Genomic DNA, 22,536 nt, shown 5'->3' with positions numbered 1-22,536 from the left:
CAGAACTCACCTGAGAAGCTCTGATCCAGAGAGCACGGCCCAGTGGAGGTATACTTTCTGGGTGATTTAAATATTGACTGGCTTTCATCAGGCTGCCCACTCAAGAGAGAGCTTCAAACTGTAACTAGTGCCTGCAACCTGGTTCAGGTTATCAATCAACCTACCAGGGTAGTGACAAACAGCACAGGAATGAAATCATCAACATGTATTGATCATATCTTTACTAATACTTCAGAAATTGGTTTGAAAGCAGTATACAAATCCATCGGATGTAGTGATCACAATATAATAGCCATATCTAGGAAAACCAAAGTTCCAAAGGCTGGGCCTAATATAGTGTATGAGGTTTTGTAGTGATTCCTATGTTGTTGATGTGAAGAATATTTGTTGGTCCATGGTGTGTAATGGCGAGCAACACTTGACACATTTATTTCTTATCCCAGTTACTAATAAGCACGCACCCATTAAAAAAAATGATTGTAAAAACTTAAATCACGTGGATAGATGAGGAATTGAAAAACTGTATGGTTGAGAGGGATGAGGCAAAAGAGATGACAAATAGGTCTGGCTGTAAAACCGATTGGCAAGCGTAACGCAAATTGAGAAATTATGTGACTAAACTGAATAAAAAGAAGAAGAAACCACACTATGAAACAAAGATAAATGATAAAGAACGATAGTAAAAAGCTTTGGCGCACCTTAAATGAAATGTTGGGCTAAAGACAAACTCATTCATTGAATCATAGCTCAGTCATGACAAAATCCACTGATATTGATAATCCACTGATACTACTTTCATGATTTTTTTAATTGGCAAGATTAGCAAACTTAGGCATGACTTTCCAGCAATAAACGCTGACACTACACATCCAAGTATATTTGATCAAATTACAAAAGACAAGCATTGTAATTTTGAATTCTGTAAAGTAAAAGGTGAACAAAATATTATTGTCTATCAGCAATGACAAGCCACCGGGGTCTGACAACTTGGATGGACAATTTCTGAGGATAAGTGGATGATATTTCCACTCCTATTTGCCATATCTTCAATTTAAGCTCACTAGAAAGCGTGTGCCCTAAGGCCTGGAGGGAAGCAAAATGTATGGCCTTGCCCTGATCCGTTTCACCTGTCTTTGCGATTGTCTCCACTCCCCTCCAGGTGTCACCCAACTTCCCCTTTATCCCCTGTGTATTTATACCTGTGTTCTCTGTTTGTCTGTTGCCAGTTTGTTTTGTTCTTCATACCTACCAGCGTTTTTCCCTTTGCTCCTGTCTTGTCTATAGTTCCTGTTAGTTTTCCCAGTGTTGACCTTTCTGACTGCCCTGACCCTGCCTGCCGTCCTGTACCTTTGTCCACTACTCTGGTTTACCAACCTCTGCCTGACCTGACCCTGAGCGCGCCTGCTGTTCCAGTGAATTACACCTATTCTGGATGATTGACCCCTGCCTACCTTGACCTGTCATTTGCCTGCCCCTGTTTAAAGAATCAACTTTTGTTTATTCAACACTGCACCTGGGTCATACCTTAAAACTTGAACGTACGAACTGGCAATGACTGACCCAGCAGACTTGGACCATCTCCGCAACGCCATCTCCTCCCAAGGAGCCAGCATTGGTAGGCACGAGGAGTTGCTTTGCGGTCTGATGGAAGGGTTCCAGGCCGTGGCTGAACGTCACGACCTAGCATTGGACACATTGTGGGAGCAATTCTGTGGGTTGTCTACTAGGCAGCCATATCACGACGATAACCTCCAAGCCCCTCAGTAACCCTGCTGGTAGCAGCGCCGTCACCCCAGTTTCCCAGGAACCCTGCTTACCTCCCCCAGAGCGCTTCAATGGAGAGTCGGGCACCTGTCAGGCATTTCTCGCTCAGTGTTCCCTCATCATGGAGCTGCAGCCTTCCTCCTTCCCCTTGGACCACTCTATGATAGCGTACTTCACCACGCTGATGTCTGGGAGGGCCCTCGCCTGGGCTAAGGCCGTTTGGGAACAACAGTCAGCCGTATGCCTCAGTCTGGAGGGATTTGTGGCGGAGGTGAAAAAAGTTTGAGGCTCGGGTGTCCGGAAGCTACACCAGGATTTCCGCACGCTAGCAGCGGGGCATGCCTGGAACCCGGAAGCGCTGGTCAACACGTTCCTGCACGGATTATCGGAGGAAGTAAAGGACGAGCTTGCAGGCCAGAAACTACCGACGGATCTCGACTCACTCATCGCTTTAACCTTCCAGATCGATGGTCGGCTACAGGGACGTAGGAGGGAGAAGAGCTCTGATTGTGATCCCAATCGCTCACTCAAGGATCTGAAATTGCATCTGATGAACTCCGGATGTCCCCTGCGTTTACATCCCTGAGAGGATCCGGGCTTACCCGAATTCCTCCAAGAGCCCCCGAAGACTGCCGATTTACCTCTTCCCGAGCCGATGCAGCTCGCCAGGGCTAGGCTGTCTCCAGCCGAACGTGTACGCAGACTTAACACCCAGAGTTGTCTGTATTGTCTTTCTCGGCTCCCGGAAGCCGAGACCTTTCCCCCCGCTCCAAGATCATAAACCCCTCTGCTGTTCGTCCTCTGTTGCCCCATGCCCTCTGTATACTTCCTACCTTTCCTGTGTCTAGAATTAAAACCATGTCTCACAGCTCTTTGTCTCATGTTTACAGTTTACATACCTATCAGCGTTTCCCCCCTTACTTTCTTCCTGCCCTGACCCTGCCTGTCATCCTGTACCTTTGCCCCACTACTCTGGATTACAGACTTCTGCCTTCCCTAACCCTGAGCCTGCCTGCCGTCCTGTACCTTTGCCCCACTATTCTGGATTACCAACATCTGCCTGATCTGACCCTGAGCCCGCCTGCTGTTCCAGTGCCTTACACCTTCTCTGGATTATTGACCCCTGCCTGCCTTGACCTGTCATTTGCCTGCCCGTTTAATGAATAAACTTCAGTTTCTTCAACACTGTCTGCACCTGGGTCATACCTTAAAATGTGATAGTTTTGTTAGACTTCAGCGCAGCTTTTGACATTATCGATCATAGAAAGCCAGTGTGTCCATGTATGCGGATGACTGAACACTATACACATCAGCTATCACAGCGATTGAAATGACAGCAACACTTAACAAAGAGCTGCAGTTGTGGCGAAATCTGCTTGGAGCCTTCACCGTACGCTGCCACTTTAAGAGCGCATGAGCAGTAAGGAAGGAGGAAATAAAGAGAGCTCGTTCAGCTCTTTGGGGAGGGGCTTTTGGGTGGCGCGACAGTTTGATTGTGTGTGCTGTGCTGCAGAAGTTTTGTTTGTTTTCAGCGTTTGTAGTTTATAAAGTATTTAACTCAATCATCGGTGTGATCGCTTTAGATCGTGGTTGTTTTTGTTTGGGACCGCCCGTTATGGATCGCATGGATTAGTAGCAACATTGTTGCGAAGCTTTAACATACAAACCAACAAACCATCGGACAGTCAGACACCGGCAGGCCTGAAGACCACAGCTAAGATTTCTCTTTTTCTCTCTCTTTTTCTCTTCCCTCTTGTTCCAGTGCTTTACCCTGCAACAGACTCTCTATTTTTCAAATGCACTTCCCATTGAAGTTCATTAGAGCTGGACTATTATTGCCCTGCCAGAAGTATTTGGATGGACATTTTAGTTGAAAGGGAGGTTGCTTGCAAGTTGTATATTATGTGAACTGTATTGAGGTGGGGTGTACTAATGACATGTGGCCGAGAAGACTGTGGACATTTTTAAGGCCTTTGTTGTGTCGATGAACACCCCCCACATTCATACCCTCTGCACTCATCCACTAGAAAATAACACAGATTATTGCAAATCCTCTGTTGATGACCGAGTTCGTTCTTGTATGAAGTTGCTGTGAAATTGCTCTGCCATTATTAGTATTAGTATTACTGTATGAGGTATTCTTGTTGGGGTTACCCCTGTGCTGTGATGTGGGTTTTATATGGTGTGTATTCTCTTTTCTCTCCACTGGCTATCTGGTAAACAGGCTACACTCTAGGCAGTCTCTTCTGCTGATGTGTGTGGGTCTGGTAGTGGTACTCTCCCTCTTCTACTCTTTTCCTTTCGGCATGGTTAATACCTGCCTGGCGCCCGAACAAAATCTTTCTTTACCCCTCTCTAATAAATACCGCTACACAGTTAGTTTCTGAATGGATGGCAAGGTATACGTCAGTCCTAAATATTTCACAAACTAAAAGCATTGTATTTGGGACAAATCATTCACTAAACCCTAAACCTCAACTAAATCCTGTAATGAATAATGTGGAAAGTGAGGAGACTAAACTGTCATGGTCAAAACATATTGATACAATAGTAGCTAGGATGGGGAGAAGTTTGTCTATAATAAAGCGCTGCTCAGCCTTCTTAACGGCACTATTAACAGGGCAGGTCCTACAGGCCCTAGTTTTATCACACCTGAAAATTGCAATTGACTCAGATCAGGGCAGCACGGCTGGCCCTTGAACGTACACAGAGAGCTAATATTAATAATAAGCATGTCAATCTCTCCTGGCTGAAAGTGGAGGAGAGATTGACTTCATCACTACTTGTATTTATAACATGTTGAATCCATCGAGCTGTCTGTTTGAACTACTGGCACACAACTCGGACACCCATGCATACCCCACAAGACATGCCACCAGAGGTCTCTTCACAGTACCCAAGTCCAGAACAGACTATGGGAGGCGCACAGTACTACATAGAACCATGACTACATGGAACTCTATCCACGTCAAGTAACTCATGCCAGCAGTAAAACTTGATTAAAAAAAACAGATACAAATACACCTTATGGAACAGCAGGGACTGTGAAGCAACACAAACATAGACACGAATACAAAGAAACAATAACATGGATTTTTTAACATGGATTTTGTGTTATAGATAAATACAAATATATACACATATCACTGTCTTTGCAAATGGAGGAACTGATAGATAAAGTGTTCAGATAAAGAGAGGTATGAGACTGGCAGAGGTGGATGTAGGAATCAACCTTTTCCCTTTTAATCTCTCCTCAGCTCTCATCTCTCACACATACACACGCGTAGGAATCGACACACGCCCAGGCACACCTACAAACACACATGCCCAAACATACACCCACACCAACAAACACCCACACCAACAAACACACACACCCACAAACACGCACACCCACACACACACACACCCTGTCGTTTACCGTGGTATGCTGACGGTCATTGTCCCCTCTGTGTGTTAACACACAGAAACATGCTTAAACATGCAAAACACACAAACATCTGCAGGTGATTAGGGGTATTTCCCTATACCATAGCGTTCACACTGTTCAAATCGGGAAACACACACACATTACCTGTGGTAGACACCAACACACACTCGGCTTGCAGAGGAACACAAAAGGATTACGGGAGATTGTGGCTGTCACAATAAAAATAACATCACATTTTTACGACCACACACACGCGCCTGTACGCCATGCACAAACACACAAAAAACAGTGGGCAGTCATCGGAGCTACATACAAGGCTAAAAATGTCGATGTTGTGCACTCAAATTACATGCAAACAGAGACACCACATAAAGCCTAATTTATACTCTACGCATAACAAAAATATGTAGATGTGTGCACCCCGCAATTTATAACTTGATGCAAGTACGCAAGATTGTCATTTTGCGTAGATTGTGAATTAGTACGGTACGAATTAGGGAAAGTCTTCTTCTAACGCTGATGTGTGTTTGTTTTGGCTGCCACGCACTCAAGTTAACAATATCAAAACAAAAGTAATAATTTATGTGGCCAATACTATCCGTAGAGGTGTGTTATTGTGCAATGTGTATATATATATCCAACACGATTTTAATGCAGTACTCAATATTGTCGTAAGTCTAATTTCACTAGAGAAAGGGACAGAAAGACAAAGAGAAAGCAAAAGAAAAACAAAGAGCGATGGAGAAAAATAAAGTCTGCTGCATTTATTATGGATCCCAACGCTGTGCCTCTAATGTTGTCATGGCCACTATTCTTTCTGCTTTTGCCAAACAGCAGAGAGAAAAGGAGAACGAGTCCTCCTTTAGTCTCTCTCTGCTCACATGGTAACATAAGTGGCGAGCAGAAACGCGCTAACTCGTGTATGTGTGCACGCGCGCGTGTGTGTGAGAGGGAGAATAGTCTCTGGTCTCTCTCATATTACCTGGTAACCATTGAGGAGCTAAAAATGCCACCAGAACCACTCACAGTTGATTGCAGAACTAAGTTGCTAATGTGTTGATAATGGGCAACAAGAGGCTGACAATGTGTCAATCAGTAATCACATTTACTGATATATATATGTGTGTGTGTGTGTGTGTGTGTATGTGTGTGTGTACCTGGTGTATATGCCATCCAGGATGCCCAGTCTTGCCTCTGTAGCTGGTACATATGATCCCACCTGGGCCATGATGCTGACTAGCGCCACCTGGCGGATGTAGGAGCTCTTACCCCCCATGTTAGGGCCTGTTATTATCAGAGTCCTCCTCCCGTCACCCTGAACAAACAGAGAAGGGGGGACAAAGTGTAAATAGCTAAGTAACTAAGTGGTGTTATTTTTTATTATTGACAACCCTAAGCTAAAAGCCACCACCTCCGACACATAGCAGCTGAGAAAATAACTCTAATACTTCATTTTCATTTTCTTTCTCTTTAAAATCATGTGTCAATCATGATACTTCTTCTTCCAAAACTGAATAGATTAAAAATGCTTGTGAATCGTGATATCTGTTTAAATGCACTTTTAAATTACATACAGTCTATGGAAGGGCAATTTAAATAATTTAATAATATCAATATTTTGGGGGGATATCTGGACAGTTTAAATACATGTTTTTTGTTTTAAATGGAGAGAGCCGGTGCGCTGCGCTTTGACAGTCTGCTTCTTGACACACTGCTCGCTTAACCCGGATGCCGGTGGAAACACCGTCAGCTTGCAGGCGCCCGGCCTGCCACAAGGAGTCGCTATAGCGCAGTGGGACAAAGACATCCCGGCCGGCCAAACCGAGACGAAGCCGGGCCAATTGTGCGCCGCCTCATGGGTCTCCCGGTCACGGGAGCAGTGTGACACAGCCTGGGATCGAACCCTGGTCTGTAGTGATGCCTCGAGCACTGTGATGCAGTGCCTTAGACCGCTGCGCCACTCGGGAGGCCACATGCTGCCACTGTTTTGACAGATTCGATTATACTATTTAGAGCAAGCAGCCAGCTCACATCCCGAATGAACGCAAGAGGGAGAACGCAACAAGTAAAAACATATTATATAACTAGGGCTAGCTAGCTAACAAAATGCCAAAGTGTGCAAAGCTGTCATCAAGGCAAAGGGTGGCTACTTTGAAGAACCTCAAATATAAAATACATTTAGATTTGTTTAACACAATTTTGGTTACTGCATGATTCCATATGTGTTATTTCATAGTTTTGATGTCTTCACTATTATTCTACAATGTAGAAAATAGTAAAAATAAAGAAAACCCTTGAATGAGTAGGTGTGTCCAAACTTTTCACTGGTACTGTATCAAAACATATGCACAAACTTTAAAAAAGAATTGTATGCATACACAGTGCATTCAGAAATATTCAGACCCCTGGACTTTTTTCAAATTTTGTTACGTTACAGCCTTATTCTAAAATTGATTAGTTGTTTTTCCTCAAAAAGATAGGGGTCAAAATGATTGACACCCCTGTTTTCAATACTTCAACTTGCAACGATAATGCCACTGAGCCTTTTTCTAAAATGTTTTATGAGATTGGGGAACACATTGGGAGGGATCTTAGACCATTCCTCCATACAGAAACCTTCCAGATCCTTGATATCCTTCATCTGCACTTATGGACAGCCCTCTTCAATTCAAACCACAGGTCTTCAATAGGGTTCAAGTCCGGAGACAGATAGCCATTGCAAAATGTTGATCTTGTGGTTAATTAACCATTTCTTTGTGGATGTGTACGTGTGCTTGGGGTTATTGTCTTGCTGGAAGAGCCACTTGTGGCCAAATTTGAGCCTTCTCAAACTTGTATGAGTATAAAATAATATAATTTACCAAACATAGCTCAGTATTTCTGATTAATATTACTGTATACAGTCTTTTTTTGCTCATCTTTATCAAAAGGTACCAATATTTTTTGACCTGACTCTATATCAATTGAATTCTGACTTTGAGCAGTTCTAAGCAGATTAATCAGACAAAATTGTTTCTGCCTGGAAAGATTTAAAACCTTAGCAGCACAGTGGTTCAATCCTCAGTTCCACCCTATTGCAGGATGAAATGTCAATACATATTAAATCTTAATGCATAACGAATCGCAATATGTATTGAATAGTGTTACAGTGCCTTGCGAAAGTATTCGGCCCCCTTGAACTTTGCGACCTTTTGCCACATTTCAGGCTTCAAACATAAAGATATAAAACTGTATTTTTTTGTGAAGAATCAACAACAAGTGGGACACAATCATGAAGTGGAACGACATTTATTGGATATTTCAAACTTTTTTAACAAATCAAAAACGGAAATATTGGGCGTGCAAAATTATTCAGTCCCTTTACTTTCAGTGCAGCAAACTCTCTCCAGAAGTTCAGTGAGGATCTCTGAATGATCCAATGTTGACCTAAATGACTAATGATGATAAATACAATCCACCTGTGTGTAATCAAGTCTCCGTATAAATGCACCTGCACTGTGATAGTCTCAGAGGTCCGTTAAAAGCACAGAGAGCATCATGAAGAACAAGGAACACACCAGGCAGGTCCGAGATAATGTTGTGAAGAAGTTTAAAGCCGGATTTGGATACAAAAAGATTTCCCAAGCTTTAAACATCCCAAGGAGCACTGTGCAAGCGATAATATTGAAATGGAAGGAGTATCAGACCACTGCAAATCTACCAAGACCTGGCCGTCCCTCTAAACTTTCAGCTCATACAAGGAGAAGACTGATCAGAGATGCAGCCAAGAGGCCCATGATCACTCTGGATGAACTGCAGAGATCTACAGCTGAGGTGGGAGACTCTGTCCATAGGACAACAATCAGTCGTATATTGCACAAATCTGGCCTTTATGGAAGAGTGGCAAGAAGAAAGCCATTTCTTAAAGATATCCATAAAAAGTGTTGGTTAAAGTTTGCCACAAGCCACCTGGGAGACACACCAAACGTGGAAGAAGGTGCTCTGGTCAGATGAAACCAAAATTGAACTTTTTGGCAACAATGCAAAACGTTATGTTTGGCGTAAAAGCAACACAGCTCATTACCCTGAACACACCATCCCCACTGTCAAACATGGTGGTGGCAGCATCATGGTTTGGGCCTGCTTTTCTTCAGCAGGGACAGGGAAGATGGTTAAAATTGATGGGAAGATGGATGGAGCCAAATACAGGACCATTCTGGAAGAAAACCTGATGGTCTGCAAAAGACCTGAGACTGGGACGGAGATTTGTCTTCCAACAAGACAATGATCCAAAACATAAAGCAAAATCTACAATGGAATGGTTCAAAAATAAACATATCCAGGTGTTAGAATGGCCAAGTCAAAGTCCAGACCTGAATCCAATCGAGAATCTGTGGAAAGAACTGAAAACTGCTGTTCACAAATGCTCTCCATCCAACCTCACTGAGCTCGAGCTGTTTTGCAAGGAGGAATGGGAAAAAAATGTCAGTCTCTCGATGTGCAAAACTGATAGAGACATACCCCAAGCGACTTACAGCTGTAATCGCAGCAAAAGGTGGCGCTACAAAGTATTAACTTAAGGGGGCTGAATAATTTTGCACGCCCAATTTTTCAGTTTTTGATTTGTTAAAAAAGTTTGAAATATCCAATAAATGTCGTTCCACTTCATGATTGTGTCCCACTTGTTGTTGATTCTTCACAAAAAAATACAGTTTTATATCTTTATGTTTGAAGCCTGAAATGTGGCAAAAGGTCGCAAAGTTCAAGGGGGCCGAATACTTTCGCAAGGCACTGTATGTATCGTGAGGTCCCTGTCCTACTATCTTTCTATCCACTTATGGACATGATATGAACATGATAATATTATGAACATGAATAAACAGTCCATAGAGAGTAATGACCATATGAGCACAAAGAGATCGATGCATTTCTTCTTTCGCTCTATCTGGAGGGAGAGAATGAAAGAGAATAAGAGGGAAACTGAAATCCGTTTTACCTCATTTTTAAACAGCATGTCACCTGTACAACTTGAGATGACAAAACTCAAAATCACCTTTATTCTACACACTGAAATGGACACAAGGTCCTTCCTCTGGCAAATCAGACCATAACTATATCCTCCTGCTTCATGCTTATGAGCAAAACAAAAAAGCAGGAAGTACCAGTGATGCGCTCAATATGGAAGTGGTCCGATGGAGCAGATGCTAAACTATAGGACTGTTTCGCTGACACAGACCGGAATATGTTCTGGAATTCACCCATATCAGTCAACGGCTTCATTAATAAGTGCACTGATTCTGTGCATTGTCTTCCCCACAGTGACTGTACATACTGTACATTCACCAACCAGAAGCAATGGATTACAGGTAACATCCGCCAAGATAACCTGCCTAAATGACTGTAGCACTCACATCTACAGTATAGCAATGAAATGCTTTGAAAGGCTGGTCATGGCTGACATCAACACCATCATCCCAGATACCCTGGACCCACTCTAATTCCCATACCGCCCCAACAGATCCACAGATGACTGGCCATAAACAAAGATCTTTCCCGAAACTTGTCAGTCTATTCTTGTTCTGAGAAATGAAGTCTATTCCACGTGAGAAATTGCCAAGAAACTGAAGATCTCGTACAACGCTGTGTACTACTCCCTCCCACAGAACAGCGCAAACTGGCTCTAACCAGAATAGAAAAAGGGGTGGGCGGCCCCAGTGCACAACTGAGCAAAAGGACACGTACATTAGAGTGTCTAGTTTGAGAAACAGACGCCTCAAAAATCCTCAACTGGCAGCTTCAATAATAGTACCCGCAAAATTCCAGTCTCAACGTCAACAGTGAAGAGGCGACTCCAGGATGTTGGCGTTCTAGGCAGAGTTGCAAAGACAAAGCCATATCTCAGACTGGCCAATAAAAATAAAAGATCAAGATGGGCAAAAGAACACAGACACTGGACTGTCACGTGTGCTCCCTCTCTGGCCTCTAGGTCACCAGGCCACTCGTTAGGGCGCACACCTGTCACCAGCGTTACACGCATAATGACACTCACCTGGACTCCATCACCTCCTTGATTACCTGCCCTTTATATGTCATTCCCTATGGTTTCTTCCCCAGTCATCATTGTTCCTGTTTCATGTCGGTGCGCTGTTTGTGTTTCTTGTTTTGTTCATTTATTTATTCAATGTATTCACTCCCTGAACTTGCTTCCCGACTCCCGACTCTCAGCGTACATTGTTACAGGACAGAGGAACTCTGCCTAGAATCCCGGCATCCCGGAGTCGCCTCTTCACTGTTGACGTTGAGACTGGTGTTTTGTGGGTACTATTTAATGAAGCTGCCAGCTGTGATAACATAATTGCAAAAAGCGGTTTCTAATGATCAATTAGCCTTTTAAAATGATAAACTTGGATTAGCTAACACAATGTGCCATTGGAACACAGGAGTGATGGTTGCTGATAATGGGCCTCTGTACGCCTATGTAGATATTCCATAAAAAAATCTGCCTCATCGTTGTCATCAAGTTTGCTGACGATGCAACGGTGGATGGACTGATCACCGACGTCGATGAGGCAGGCTATAGAGGAGGAGGTCAGAGACCTGGCAGTTGTGGTGCTAGGACAACAAAATATTGCTCAACGTCAGCAATACAAAGGAGCTGTTCGTTGACTACAGGAAAAAGAGGGGCGAGCACGCCCCCATCTACATCGATCGGGCTGTAGTGGAACAGGTCAAGAGCTTCAAATTCCTTGGTGTCCACTTCACCGAGTTGTGAAGAGGACACAACAGTGCCTTTCCCCCTCATGACGCTGAAAAGATCTGGCATGGGCCCTCAGATCCTCAAAAAGTTCTACAGCTTCACCATTGAGAGCATCTTGACTGACTGCATCACTGCTTGGTACGGCAACTGCAAGGCACCTGATTGCAAGGCGATATGGAAGGTGATGAGTACGGCCCAGTACATCACTTGGGCCGACTCCCTGCCATCCAGGACCTCTATACCAGGCGGTGTCAGAGTAAGGCCCAATCATTTTTAAAAACTCCAGCCACCCAAGCCAATGATTGTTCTCTCTGCTAACGCACGGCAAGCGGTCCCACTGTCCGAAGTCTGGAACCAACAGGAACCCTGAATAGCTTCTACCCACAAGCCATGAGACCGCTAAACAAGGCTGCTAAATACAGTAGCTAATCAAATGGCTACCTGCATTGACCCTTTTTTGAACTCTCTCTCTTGCACTGACTACGCACACACACCGGACTCTACCCACACACACACACACACACTACTTACACCCACACACACAAAACATACGCACACATGCATACCGACGCCACACACATAGGCTGTTGCTCCACATACGTTGCCGCTACAGTCTATTACCTATCCTATTGCCTAGTCATTTTACTCCTACTTATATGTATATAACTACCTCAATTACCTCGCACCCGCGCACATCGACTTGGTACTGGTACCATGTTATTTTTAATTGTTATTGTTATTCATTCCTCGGGTCACTATTTATATTTTTTATCTTAAACTATACATTGTTGGAAAAGGACCCATAAGTAAACATTTCACTTTCAATGTAAGCATTTAACCTGTTGTTTAAGAAGCATGTGACCAATAACATTTGAGAGAATGAGAGAGAACGATTTATGGAGAGAGAGTGAAAGTTCGATATTACATTGCTGATCTCACACTCAACGTCAACAAAACTAAGGAGATGATTGTGGACTTCAGGAAACAGCAGAGGGAACACCCCCCTATCCACATCGATGGAACAGTAGTGGAGAGGGTAGTACGTTTTAAGTTCCTCGGCATACACATCACAGACAAACTGAATTGGTCCACCCACACAGACAGCATCGTGAAGAAGGCGCAGCAGCGCCTCTTCAACCTCAGGAGGCTGAAGAAATTCGGCTTGTCACCAAAAGCACTCACAAACTTCTACAGATGCACAATCGAGAGCATCCTGTCGGGCTGGTACGGCAACTGCTCCGCCCACAACCGTAAGGCTCTCCAGAGGGTAGTGAGGTCTGCACAATGCATCACCGGGGGCAAACTACCTGCCCTCCAAGACACCTACACCACCCGATGTCACAGGAAGGCCATAAAGATCATCAAGAACAACAACCACCCGAGCCACTGCCTGTTCACCCCGCTATCATCCAGAAGGCGAGGTCAGTACAGGTGCATCAAAGCTGGGACCGAGAGACTGAAAACAGCTTCTATCTCAAGGCCATCAGACTGTTAAACAGCCACCACTAACATTGAGTGGCTGCTGCCAACACACTGACTCAACTCAACTTATGTCAAATATATCACTAGCCACTTTAAACAATGCTACCTAATATAATGTTTACATACCCTACATTATTCATCTCATATGTATATGTATATACTGTACTCTATATCATCTACTGCATCTTTATGTAATACATGTATCACTAGCCACTTTAACTATGCCACTTTGTTTACATACTCATCTCATATGTATATACTGCACTCAATACCATCTACTGTATCTTGCCTATGCCGCTCTGTACCATCACTCATTCATATATCTTTATGTACATATTCTTTATCCCCTTACACTTGTGTCTGTCTATAAGGTAGTAGTTTTGGAATTGTTAGCTAGATTACTTGTTGATTATTACTGCATTGTCGGAACTAGAAGCACAAGCATTTCGCTACACTCGCATTAACATCTGCTAACCATGTGTATGTGACAAATAAAATTTGATTTGATTTGTACAGTGATTGGGTGGGCAGTATGAGAGCTTGGCTCGGATTCCTATTGGCGCCTTTTGCATTTCACAGAGAGAAGGATTAATCTACACCAGTTTGTGTGTGTGTTTGTCTGTATACCTGTAATTCTGTGTTGTTGGGGACATATTCTGTGTGCTCTCCCATCAGTAGGTCTATCACAGGATGTCTGCCGTCCCTGATCACGATCTGACGGTCTCCCTCACACAACACCGGCCTGGGAGAGAACACAGTTATATACTCTGAGGTGAGAAGTAGGGGGTGTAGTTGGCGAGAGAGGGACACAGAGATGGATAGAGAGAGGGAGATGTTTAGGGTGCAGTTGGCAGTAGAGCTAAGCCTTCTGGGCCCAGTCCACTCCTCCTCACAGGCTGTTTAAAACTGTAACTAACACACACACACACACACACACACACACACACACACACACACACACACACACACACACACACACACACACACACACACACACACACACACACACACACACACACACACACACACACACACACACACACACACACACACACACACACACACACACACCTCTAAGGTAAAGGTCATCAGAGTGATTACCTGCAGTAGTTCCTCTGCTTAGCGACCTCAGCCAATGAGAACAGGCAGTCCACTGTTGCTAAGTTACCAACAGCCTTCTTCATAGTGTGGTAGTACTCCCCAAACTGACTGAGAGCAGGAGAGAGAGAGAGAGAGTTTGAGTATAGAAGGGGAACAGACAAAACTACCAAAAGTTAGCACCAAAAGTGAAATGCGGTTGTCTTAATGTAATCGGTGTGAAATAGCTAGCTAGTTAGTGGTGCGCACTAGTATCGTTTCAATTGGTGACTTCACTCGCACCAAGACCTTGAAGTAGTTGTTTCCCTTGCTCTGCAAGGGTCGAGGCTTTTATGGAGCGAGGAGAGGGACATAAGCAATACTGTTAGATTGATGCTGTTGACCCGGATCACTGGTTGCTGTGGAGAAGGTCAAAAGGGGGTGAGTGTAACCAGTGTGAAATGGCTAGCTAGTTAGCGATGTGCACCTATTTGGAACACCTATATACACTTAAAAAAGTTGAATAAAAAATCCTATTTAATATACACCATCACAATAAATCCATTATTTATTTTGGTCAGGTCTAAAAAAAAAACATTATGATAAAGAGAAAATGTATTTCAGAAGAACAGAATATGAGTTGGCCTACTGTATGTTTTCTGGCTCTGCTACATGTCATAGGCTATAGGCTTGTTCATTTAGCAGACAAGATATGCTTAGAAGTCCCATGCCACTATTTTATATGATATGAGTTTATAGTAAGAAGAATATAATTGAACTTAGTTGAATAAAATAGAAAGGATATTTTTCCCATTCCGGAGCGAGTGCTCATATGAAGTTGTAAAAGTGATCATTTGAAACAGGTCATATATGCTAGATTTAGAGATATTTGGAAACTTAAGTTGTGAGAGACACAAACCTTTGTTTGTGTATTAGAAATTATGGGCTGTGTCGTAGAATTACAACATTATGTTAATCACATTACTTTTATATTAGAATGTAAGCCTATATTAGTACTTACACTGTCTGTATTTCTTAGAGGCAACATAATAGAGTTCTTAGAACTCTTATGTGTCTGTGTGGAGAGAGAAGCCTCTGAGATTTAACATTGACAGTAGATTTACGATGGCTTGGTGATAAAACAACAATCCCTTCCATTAGTGTCTGTCTGTCAGTGCCAGGGAGACCCAATCTCCAGTTTATTTAAGGAAAGGACCTAGTGTCTATGTTGCATTAGCATTTCTGTATAAGAAAGAAGTAAATTAACTATAGACAGATATTTAGCGCCATGTAAATCTTGACGTATGTTGCATGAGAGCAAAATGTACCTTTGTATAAATTCTCTCATCTGTGATTTGTCATGAATATCCAGGAGGAGGGACTTTGTTATAAAATGCTGTGGCTTAGTTCTGCTGTTTGGGCTCTCAACAAATCACTTACTGTACAGGTGGGTCATTGACAAGCTCCGTTACTGCAGTAAATAAATAATAAAGTTTGATTGTTTTGAAGAAATCTAAAAGTCTCCTTTTGATTAGAATAATTCCACGACAGCTGCATGATGCGACTATTAATGATTTGAAAGTCACAAAGCTTGCGCTCTGTTCCTTGCCTTAAGCTGCACATCTGTTCACTCCAAGTGATCATATTTTTACCCATCAGACTATACTCAATTTAATCTTGTCTTTACTAATATGTAAAATGTATTTCGATATACTGAACAAAAAGATAAACACAACATGTAAAGTGTGGTTCCCCATGTTTCATGAGCTGAAATAAAAGATCCCAGAAATGTTCCATACACACAAAAATATTATTTAATTCAAATTTTGTGCACAAATTTGTTTACATCCCCGTCAGTGAGCATTTCTCCTTTGCCAAAATAATCCATCCACCTGACAGGAGTGGCACCACATGTAACCAAGCCAGCCCAGGACCTCCACATCCAGCTTCTTCACCTGCGGGATCGTCTGAGGGATCGTCAATGATGCCGAGTAGGCTACTTCAGTTTTAGAGCGAAGTATGTGCTTCATATGAGCTGCTCCAACCCTGTTCCTGCTGCTACTCAGTGCTTAATTTGGGAAACCAAGTGAAATCTGTTCGGGAACATCGATAGTAACATGTTTTCGTACGAAAACATATTTCACTAAACTGTTGACAGCCCCTCTGAGCACTCTAGAAAGGAATAAAGGAGAGAGAGGAGGAGATGGAAATGCACAGTGAGATATTCTGTATGGCTAAAATTAAATTCATTTTAGTTTTGAAAATTTAAAAAATGCCCTATTACTAGGCTATTCAAAATCAAATACAAATGTACTATAATTGTAGGCTAACTCTGTAGGCTGCCCTGCACAATCAATGAACCAACAGCGTTGCCCAGGGCTATGCGTTCTCTCCCAGACTGCTGGATAGAAAGCATTAAGTCCATCCAGTATAAATAAAAATACAGCCTACACTTTATTATTATTCAAATTTGTTTAATTTTCGAGAATAGGCTAGACTAGAGGCGATTTTAGCATGTAAATCTTGGTGGGGCAAAAAAAATATAGAAAAGTGGGATGCATGCCAGCAAAGCCACTAGACAACACAACACTAAACAATACATTAAGTGCACTATAACAGTGACAAACGGTGCCCGCAAACTGTTAGGGCCTACATAATGCTGTCCCAACAGCAGTCCCAATACCTTACCACTGTTACATCTGGCTATCAGTGGTACCTTGTCTGGCAGCGAAACAGTTAATTCAGCCTCATTTACTGCCTTTAAAAAAAAACAAAGCTGATATGGCTGACTTGCTTAAGTACATATAATGTGATTTGAAGATTTTTTATCTGTGGCCAATGACCTTGAGCCTTCTTGGATGGGCACTTCTAATGTAACTCTATGGCAGCATCCAAGGGGCTACAAGTTTCTAGCTCAATCCTTAGACTTGGCGGTGACGTAGTGTCCCCATGAGTGACAGAACAGTGCCAATCACAGCTCAACGCTCTGTATTTTCTGCTGGCTTGCCACACCACCACAGAAAGAACTGAGCTAGGCTGAAACACCTGCATTTTGGAGCTGTTTTACTCAAGAAAACAAAGAGACCATGTTTGTATGCGGATTCATTGGCAAACTGATATGTGACACGTATTAATGTCAAAATAAATGCAGACAAGCAAGCCCCCCCACTGGGCTAGACCTATTATGTACCGTCTTAAATCAGTTTTGTTTGTCTGGCATGGGTACTATGTGGTAGGCTATGTATTGTATAACGGCACAATCATTAATCAAAGTTTGTTTTTTGGTGGGGGGGGGGCTTAGGCTCATAAGCCTATGCATAAACTCTAATATGCGTGTGGGTGTTTTAAATTAATCATCACCTTAGGAAGCGCTGTCCATTTCGTTCTGTTAGACTTTGAAAAAACATCCACAACAACCATTTTTTACACTGAAATTGATCAGCACAGCGAGGTGAGTTTTAAAAGCATGATACTGTTTTGATGATAAATGTTTGATGTGATTTTCGATTGCATTTGCATTGATACCAATGGTTAGAGAAACAATAGAGCCCCGTGTACCAGGCCATTAGGACCTGATGGTCATTACCAAGTTGGGTACTACCAAAGCTTGTCCAGAGTGCATAAGAGGAGATTCCCGTGACATGGAATTTTACTGCGGTCATGACTCATGACTGTCGGTGTGGCGGTAATACAGTCACCGCAACAGCCCTAGTCACTCACTCCAAGACCTTGAAGTAGTTGTTGTGGAGCGATAGGTAACAGTGCTTCGAGGGTGAATGTTGTTGATGTGTGCAGGGTTCAACCCACATTGTGGCGAGGAGAGCGACGGAAGAAATACTGTTACATTAAGGTAGGTAAACCATATGCATATCACAGTCGCTGCAAGTAAAACTTTCCTCCAAGTACAGCTATTAGCACAATCAGTGATAGTAAGAAAATAAAGTGCAAGTGTTAGTGCAAGGGAGTGCTTGGGGGTTAAACCAAGAGGCTTTTGAAGAGACATTTTTGGAAGATGGGCAGGGTTGCTGTCTGGATTTTAGGAAGGAGCTTGTTCCTTCATTGTGGTGCCAGGACAGAGAAGAGCTTTGACTGGTATTTGGGGAGCTGTCCCTCATAGGAGTGGAGGTGCCAGGAGACCTGACATGGCGGGTTGGCGGGAAGGATGTCTTTAAATGAGATTTTTTCATGCGTTTTTTTTTTAAGGTCACTTTAAAACACCTAAAATGGCTTATTACTGCTTCTTACCTTATCAGCTGGACTGGCTTGTAGAACCAGTAAAAATGCTAATTAGAAGTGAAATGCTAATTAGCTGCGTTGTGCGGTGTTCTAAAAAGTATGTTTTACTCTTTCTAGAACTTTGCTACTATTGATATGTAATTGACAGTTGGTGTTAGTTGCCGGTGGAAATGTTACATGCAGCCCCTTTAAACTAGGTCTTATACCTCCCATTGGAATTTCTGCTGTTTTACACATCAACCCTCTCCCCACTTTGGATGGATGTCAACAACATGAAATTGATGTACTGTAGGTGATGAATAAAGGATACATACTGTAGGAAGTTAGTCCATTCTTTCTGGCTGTCGATGAGCAGCTGTTCTCTGAGCTGGGACAGACTCCTACATCTTCCTATCAGGTACGGAGACTGGTACCTACTCACTGCCTTAGTACTTGAAGGGAGTAGGGGGAAGGAGGGAGGGGGAGAGAGAGCAATTCATCCTCAGTCATAGATCATGGCCTTTAATTTAATTTCCCAGCTAAAAAAAATATCACAATTTCCTGTCAGGACCTCTATCTTACAAGACGGTGGTCAGAGAAATGAGACAGAGGGGAAAGGTAGACATAACAGGAAGAGACAACACTGATTAGAACAGATAAATAAAATGTGACAAAATGTGTAAAACTCCCGTCTCTGTCCTCTCTGTGTTCTCACCTGCTGATCTTAACCCAGTCGGACGGAACCACAGACACCATAGAGTTCTTTACCTCTATCAAGAACTGGGATGGGGGAGGCAAAGAGGGAAGCAGGAAGAGAGGGATGTAGGGGGAGAGAGAAGGATGGAGAGAGTTTAGAAGGTAGAACAGGAGGGGAGATAAATAACTTGCCTGCAGACAGAGACAACGTCAATTTGATTAAAACACACAAACAAGCCTTAAAGATGTAAAGTCCCCTGTTTTGGGGACCTGCGTGGTTCTGGTACCGGTTAGGACAGACATTTGCGCTTATAAATCGATATGTGGACACCACAGATCGAAATGGCTTGCATTGAGAGGTAGCCCTGATTCTTTCAGAAAGGATTTTGTCTCTTCTGCCTGTGTGACGCAGGATGTGAAATCTGACACCATTTGAAGCTAGGATGTCCCTCCTACCATTTCATTCGCTCTTCCGACTGTCCATCAACTCCTGGCTGAACCCTATTTTCATATTTGTACTGTGTACTTGAGCTTGTGTCTTCAAAAGTGACTACACCTCAGCAATGTATAACTATTTTTTTTACCAGTAAGGTGAGATTTGAACCTTTCTTGCAGCATTAATAATTATTGTTTGTGGCAGGTTTTCCCAAACTCGGTCCTGGGGCCTACTTTGGGTGCACATTTTGGTTTTTGCTGTAGCACTACATAGCTGATTCAAACAAACAACTCATCATCAAGCTTTGATTATTTGAATCAGCTGTGTAGTGTTAAGGGTTAAGTTTGGGAAACCCTGGTTTATGGCCCTCTTATGATAAATAATTACTTTGGGGAATTACATTAGGTTACATTTAAGCAGTTAAAAAGTCAGACACACATACACAACTAAAATCAGATCCCAACTGTGACCTAGCCACCTACAGAAAATGAGGCCATCAGTGCCCGCCTAACACAAACACATACACTCACCTATTCACCCGCAGCTTTTCTCGCAAACATACACACACGCCTAAATTAGATCACCACTGTGACTCAGCCACCTACACAAAAGGCCTCTTCACACTTAGTAAACTTTTTGTAAAAATACCATAGGCTACACATATTACTCAAATGCAAACTTGCGTACTTGCTACGTCTCGACCACTATCTCTGGAAGTAGCGCATGACACTCGCCCAACCACTTGAAGCAGGGCAGTGTAAACAGAATTGTCTCATTGAGTTAACACTCCAACAATATAAATGGTAATAGCAGTGCAATGTTTTTTTAAACAGTTGAAATGTATAGACATTTTCCTAATATTTGAGACTTGTTTTATAGATTTTTTCCTTAAGTGCCTGTTACATTCTGAAATTGTCGCAGTAGCCGCCGGCTGCACAGAGCCTCGTAAAACTATGGAAGTCCATCCCCACCACCAAAAACATGGAAAATATAGAGCATACAAATAGGATATGTTGTTTAATTTGTAACATTGTGTGATTTCAGAGGTGGAACCACAGGTCCCAGAGTGGTGGTGGGGTTTTTCCTGATCTGGTAGTATGCTAACCTAACCAACTCCGGATCCTAGTTTTAGCGCAGGACATAGTAATAAATCAGCTGTAGAAACATTTTTATGTGGGATTAAATTAATAATTAGGTCATATGGTAAAAAAAAAAAATACTGGAAAAAAGATGAAAAAAGTAAAACCCTTAAAACAGACAACAACTGCGATTGGACAAAAACAGGGTTGAGCTCGCTGTATGTAGGGTGGCATTGTGTAAGCCTTTGCAGCTGTAAGCCATCCAACGTGTGAATTTAACGCTACTTGATGAATACATGCTGTTAAAGCAACTGTGCTTTTGTCTACAATAGACCAACATAGCTACTGTAGTAAGTCAAAGTTGTGTGCTGGAGAACCTTGGCTGAGCATGGGTGGAGTAGGCATTGTGGTGCTCAAGTGAATTTCCTATCTTTATTGGCTTCAGACCAATGCCTGTTTCTCAATTAAAACACAATTTTTAGTTTTTAATTGTAAAATTGTAATTTTGAGCTGCGGACCAAGTATGTCACATTGCCAGCCACAACGAAAGGCAAGGCTGTAATGTGAATTGAAAAGTAGAATTATCTTTCGCCACTCCTATCCTCAGACTCTCCTTCATATCTTGTAGTGGGAATATGGCTAAAATTATATTAGTCTCCGCCTAACACAAACAGACACACACTCCCCTGTCCACCCGCAGCTTCTGTCACACACAACACATAGTCTCTCTCTCTATGTTACCTCTTGTCCACTGACTCTGACGTAGTCCAGTGTGGGGGTCCTGAGTGTGTATCGGACCTCTGTCCGGTGGTCTTGTATCTCAGTCAGAACCGATTGGATCTCGACTCTCCTCTCCTGGAGCACTGGGAAGCCCGATAGGTCACAGAACAGCTCCCTCTTATCCCCTGACCTACACACACACACATTTTTTTACTTTCACCTGTATGCAGATGATACTGTGGTGTATGCCATTGCCCCACAGCTGACCAAGCTCGGTCAGAGCTTCAATCTGCCTTTATTTCACAACAGAAAACCTTTGATGAACTGAAATTGGTACTTAATACAGGTAAAACCAAGTATGTTATTTACCAAATTACGTAAAAATGTGTCTGATTTGGATGGAGCCCACTTATTAATATCTGGGCATCTGGATTGACAAAAAGCTATCTTTCAAAAAACAAGTTGATGAATTAGTTAAATTAAGAATTAATATATACCCCATCTATAGGAACAGGTCCTGTCTTTCATTAAATAGCAGAAAACAAATAATTAAGTCAACATTCATTCCGGTTATTAACTATAGCGATATCGTCTATATGAATGTATCGAAGCCATTGGATGTAGTTTATCATAGCGCATTGCGCTTTATTACGGGTGATATGTTCAGTACACATCAATTACATGTTATATTAGAAAGTAGGCTGGCCCTCTTTGAAGTGTCGAAGATCGATGCAGTGCGCTCTTTTTGTCTATAAAGCCTCATTGCATAAACTTCCGCCATACCTTACCTCATTGTTAACATTATTGATCATAGTCTGCTGCTGGAAAAAGTATGTGTTATGCTTTACACCCCCTGCTATAATAAGCCTCTAAATTATAACCGAGTTAGAAACAGGAATTC

The 22,536-nt window shown here is 42.6% G+C and overlaps 1 protein-coding gene across 8 annotated transcripts in view; it reads right to left on the bottom strand.

Annotated features, from left to right (window-relative positions):
- Positions 1–22,536, bottom strand: part of msh3 (mutS homolog 3 (E. coli)) — a 131,409-nt gene that overhangs the window by 50,969 nt on the left and 57,904 nt on the right. For 4 of the 8 annotated variants that reach the window (XR_016496705.1, XM_021606650.3, XM_021606652.3 and 1 more), the window contains 6 exons: positions 21,657–21,825; positions 19,420–19,484; positions 19,040–19,156; positions 14,514–14,621; positions 14,040–14,154; positions 6,352–6,509 (listed from right to left, as the gene is read on the bottom strand). Coding sequence is in view for 5 of the 8 variants with exons in the window: in XM_021606650.3 (XP_021462325.3) it covers positions 6,352–6,509; positions 14,040–14,154; positions 14,514–14,621; positions 19,040–19,156; positions 19,420–19,484; positions 21,657–21,825 (732 nt within the window). In the remaining 3 variants the exon portion in view is untranslated. Of the gene's footprint in view, positions 1–6,351; positions 6,510–14,039; positions 14,155–14,513; positions 14,622–16,280; positions 16,662–19,039; positions 19,157–19,419; positions 19,485–21,656; positions 21,826–22,536 lie in introns of those variants that run through there. The other 4 variants (XR_016496706.1, XR_016496707.1, XM_090238043.1 and 1 more) reach the window with 2 other exon arrangements.

Source organism: Oncorhynchus mykiss, chromosome 6, assembly GCF_057628025.1.
Source record: "Oncorhynchus mykiss isolate SJ-2025 chromosome 6, ASM5762802v1, whole genome shotgun sequence".
In the NCBI taxonomy this organism is placed as follows: Eukaryota; Metazoa; Chordata; class Actinopteri; order Salmoniformes; family Salmonidae; genus Oncorhynchus; species Oncorhynchus mykiss.
Note: the sequence above shows the minus strand (reverse complement) of the source record. Positions and strands in the feature narration are given on the sequence as shown.